The following is a 4,445-nucleotide window of genomic DNA, read 5'->3' on the forward strand; positions in this document are numbered from 1 at the left end:
GAAGTTCCCCGGGGGAGGGAGGGTGAGGATGAATTATATCAAAGGAAATAGAGAGAAAAACACCAAAAAAATGGCATGGTTACTATTTTTTTTAAAATATATACTACTCTATCAAATCGTTATTTTATATAATCTACCATTAACAAATAATGAAAGGGAAGGTAATAGATTTCTATATCCTTCAATGAAATTAACCAAACAACGTCAATGTATCTTTCCATCTGTATATAAACGTAAAGCAATCTATGAATGTCAACATATTGATATATCTATACCAAATGAACCATTACATAATTTTCATAATCAATCATATTTAAAATGGTGGTGTCCATTAACTGATAATTATGATCATTATCCAGAATGGCAATTATGTCCAGAGACTACAACAACCTATGGTGGTAATCAACCAGGTCAAAAATGTCATTTTCCATTTCTATATCATAAACGTTTATATACAACATGTATAAGATATAATGGTAAATTAATATTTGCTCATCAAAATGATATAATACCAATTGATAATGGTCATAATGGTTATTGGTGGTGTTCAACAACAGCCAATTTTGATGAAGATGGTTTATGGACAAAATGTCGTCCACAATTATCCAATCAATTACCATGTTATTTTAAAAAATCGATAAATCATGATCCTCCTCCTCATCATTATCATTATAATATTGGTAGTGATATTTATAATATTGATTATGAATGTCAACCATTTTCAGGACATTGGTTATGTTATACAGAATTAAATCAATTACGTGAATGTCCCCACACTCCAACAAAAACAATCAATCATATTCAAACGGAAGGTGGTAATGATCCTGGTTTTCCATGTTATTTCCCATTTCAAGCTACATTATCATTATATAACAACAATAATGAAATCCCAAGTAAAGGCATAGAACTTGTAACTAAGCAACAAAATTTTACATCTTGTTTACCTGGTATTATAAATCCATTGAACTCCTTGAATCATTTCACCATTTATCCTAAATGGATTACATATTGGTGTTCAACAACTGAAAATTTTGATCGAGATCAATTATGGACACGTTGTAATTTAGACCTGAATAGGATAATCAATCAACAATCATCTAATAGGTTAACCTATACTACTAATAATCATCATAATAAGTATATACAATCATTTAAATTATCTGAAATATGGTCCCAATTAAATTGGTTAACTCTATTAACAAATGATGAAAAAATGAATATTTCCCATAGCAACAATAATGGTAATCATGATCAATTTCAACAATCATTAAATGATCTTGAATATTTAAGGGCTACATGGGAATTTTTTACTAAAACTACTCATTATAATCACTATGATACTACTACTAATAATAATGATAATAACGATGAGTATTATACTGAATTAACATGGTGGTTATGGTTAGCACCCTTTTGGTGGCTTACCTATAAAATGAATCATTTATATACAAACAATAATAGTAGTAATAATTTATATACTACTTATAATACTACTAATAATGTATATAAACAAGGATTAATACCCTTACGTAATAATAATAATAATAATCCATTAATCACTGGTTTCAATCTACCTATCTGGTTATCAGAATGGAGTGAATCAGGATGGTATCATTATAATATAAATATGAATCAAAAATGGTATTATTTGTTAAATCATTTATATTATAAATGGTTTAAAACATGGTTATTTGCATTTTTTTTAGGTTTTTTATCGAATATCATTTTATTGATTTTTATGATATTGATGATATTGATTTTTTGTAAAAAATCAATACGATTACAATTATGGAATCAATTATTAAAAAGAAAAAAAATAATCGATAATCATACCAATAATCATCAATTAAAAATCAATAAAAGTATTTTATTTAAACCAATGGATTCATATGAATATATATTACGTCATAATCCTTTTTATATACAAACTACATTCATGAATACTACTGATAATCATCATATTAGTAGTATTAATAGTAATAATAATAATAATGATATTTTAGATTTTGTTCAACCAATCAGATCACATTGTCAATTGAATCATGATCGTGATCATGATCAGGATCATCATAATGATCATGAGGATGAAAATGTTGAACCAAATTTTTTTGATAAATCAATCAAAAATAAAATAGAATCTTATCATTATTGTTATTATTGTTATAATGATTATAATATATGGAATATAAATAATACTACTAATATGTACACTACAAGTAGTATAAATAAAGATCATATTAAATGTCTTATAGATGAACTCAATATTCAACATTCCAGCAATAATGAAAATGAGGATTATTTTAAACAATTACATAATTTATATAATATACTTAATATATATTTACATAGAAATATAAAATATCTAAATGATAATCATATTACTGATAATAGTAATATAACAGATGAGATATGTTATACTGCTAATAATAATAAAGATTTGTATCGATGTTGTACTTCTTCTTGTTGTCATAGTGGTGGTGGTGGTGATGATGATGGTCATCTTCGTCGTCTTTGTAGTCATGGTCAACATCCTCATCCTGTTCCTCATCATCCTCCACCTCCTCATCCTCATCATCATCATTGTTGTTGTTCTTCTTCTTGTCCGTCTTGTCTATTTCATTATTATTCTTTAAATCATCGATTCAATCAACATTGTTACCATGATAAAACTATTCATAATTATCATTCTATAAATGATAAATATAATAGAAATGAAATAAAAGAAGGGAATGAACAATTTATGATTGAACCAACAGCACCACCACCTAGTTATGATCAAATTATACCAATATTGTAACCATAATATATAGTTTTTCTTCTGATTTCTGTTTTGAAACAGTGTATCCATCTATCCATTCATCTACCTATCCATCTATCTGTTTGTTTGTTTACATGTTTACTGTTTCTATGACGTAATCATTTGTTTATTTTAATTACTAAAAAAAAAATCAATAAACAGGTATATTTCAATTACATAATGTACAGAATTTCTTTGTTGTTTTTTTTGTATATTTTTTGGATTGTCTTAACTTTTGTTTTCTTGAAAAAATCTTGTTTACGAAAAATTAAAGACTCAAAACAAACAAACAAAAAGGATAATTATGGAGAGGGGGAAGTAACTATGTGATAATGTTGATCCTTTTCATATGCATTTTTTTGGGTGTATTTAGGTAAAAAAATGTAAGTACATTTGTTGATAAAGCATTTTGTTTTGTTATTAACAAATGTATATATATATATAATTATGTGCATTATTTGTTATATGTCAAAAATGTTGTTGTTTAGCGTTCAAATGCCCTGGTACAGCCGAGAGTGGGGAGAGTCAGCCGCTCTCTTTCGAAATGCTCTCACATGACAAAGTGCCAGGGAAGTCTCGCTCACTGCCATCTCGTGGCATTACTGTTGTTTACGAAATTGAGAGAACGAACAGCGAATGTCCGGCGCTTTAACCGGATTGGTGGACACAGAAAGTTCACCTAGGGTAGTTTGAAAACCCTGATTCCAAACCAATGGTGCACATGGACTCCAGTATACTAAGGGAACAAATGGCGTATGAATCAATCGTTGGTCACCGGCTACCATGGGACTTCATCTCCTTACGATGCTTCATAGCCTTATTGATCAGATCTCTAGGTCAAAGGCTCCGGGTGTGGCCTCCTAAGAAAACCACCTGCTTTAGTTTGGACGCTTGGGCAGTATCACAGCCCTCACACACGCATATATGTCTGGTACCCCTTTTGCACCAATGTTTATGTGTTTAAATAAATCAGTTGATGTTTTAAGTGAATAGTATTGACTTTGATTCCTGGATTGAACATTAAGTCTGGGATGTAGATACATCTAAATGACGAGTTCCAAATAAGATGAAACTTGCGTTCTGGATTCTATTGCTAGCCACCACTCATCTTTGTTAATAATTATATGATATTAAAAAAGAACTTATTTTAGTTAAAATCTCAGAGACTTATATTAAAATAATACTAGAGTTTCGTTGCTTATTCTCGTCTCAGCTTCTTCAAGGAAATGGCCAAACACCTTCACAAGTCAATAGCTAAGTTGGTAACACATTGTGATTTTTGGGCGATTAGTACTAGATTCGAATGCCTGAGTGAAAATCAACTCTAGTATCCAGGTATAGCTGATAACAACTCTCAAAAAGAATATGTTGCTTCTCCTGGATTCCACTTCTATTCACATTCCATCTATTTTATATAAACTTATGATATAATGACAATCTATAAAAGATAAGGATATACCAAATAAGACTGATCAAAATTCAATCAAAGTATCAATGACGGAATACTTTAAATCATTAAAAGTTGAAAATTAAGAAATCTACGTTTTATTAGTCAGTTTAGTTCTTCTAGTTCTGTTTGTTATAACTGTCTAATATATCTTCCTTATTACGACTCAGCTATTCCCAATTGCTTAGTATTCTTGGACAC

The 4,445-nt window shown here is 29.1% G+C and overlaps 1 protein-coding gene across 1 annotated transcript; it reads left to right on the forward strand.

Moving 5' to 3' along the window:
• Nucleotides 1–2,797, forward strand: Smp_162300 (matrix metallopeptidase-9 (M10 family); the record flags this gene model as incomplete). Its single annotated transcript, XM_018797880.1, has 1 exon — nt 1–2,797. The coding sequence occupies exon 1, from the start codon at nt 29–31 to the stop codon at nt 2,795–2,797; it is 2,769 nt and encodes a 922-aa protein (XP_018652878.1). The 5' UTR covers nt 1–28.
• Nucleotides 2,798–4,445: the final 1,648 nt, after the last annotated feature.

Source organism: Schistosoma mansoni, chromosome 6, assembly GCF_000237925.1.
Source record: "Schistosoma mansoni strain Puerto Rico chromosome 6, complete genome".
NCBI classification, from domain to species: domain Eukaryota; kingdom Metazoa; phylum Platyhelminthes; class Trematoda; order Strigeidida; family Schistosomatidae; genus Schistosoma; species Schistosoma mansoni.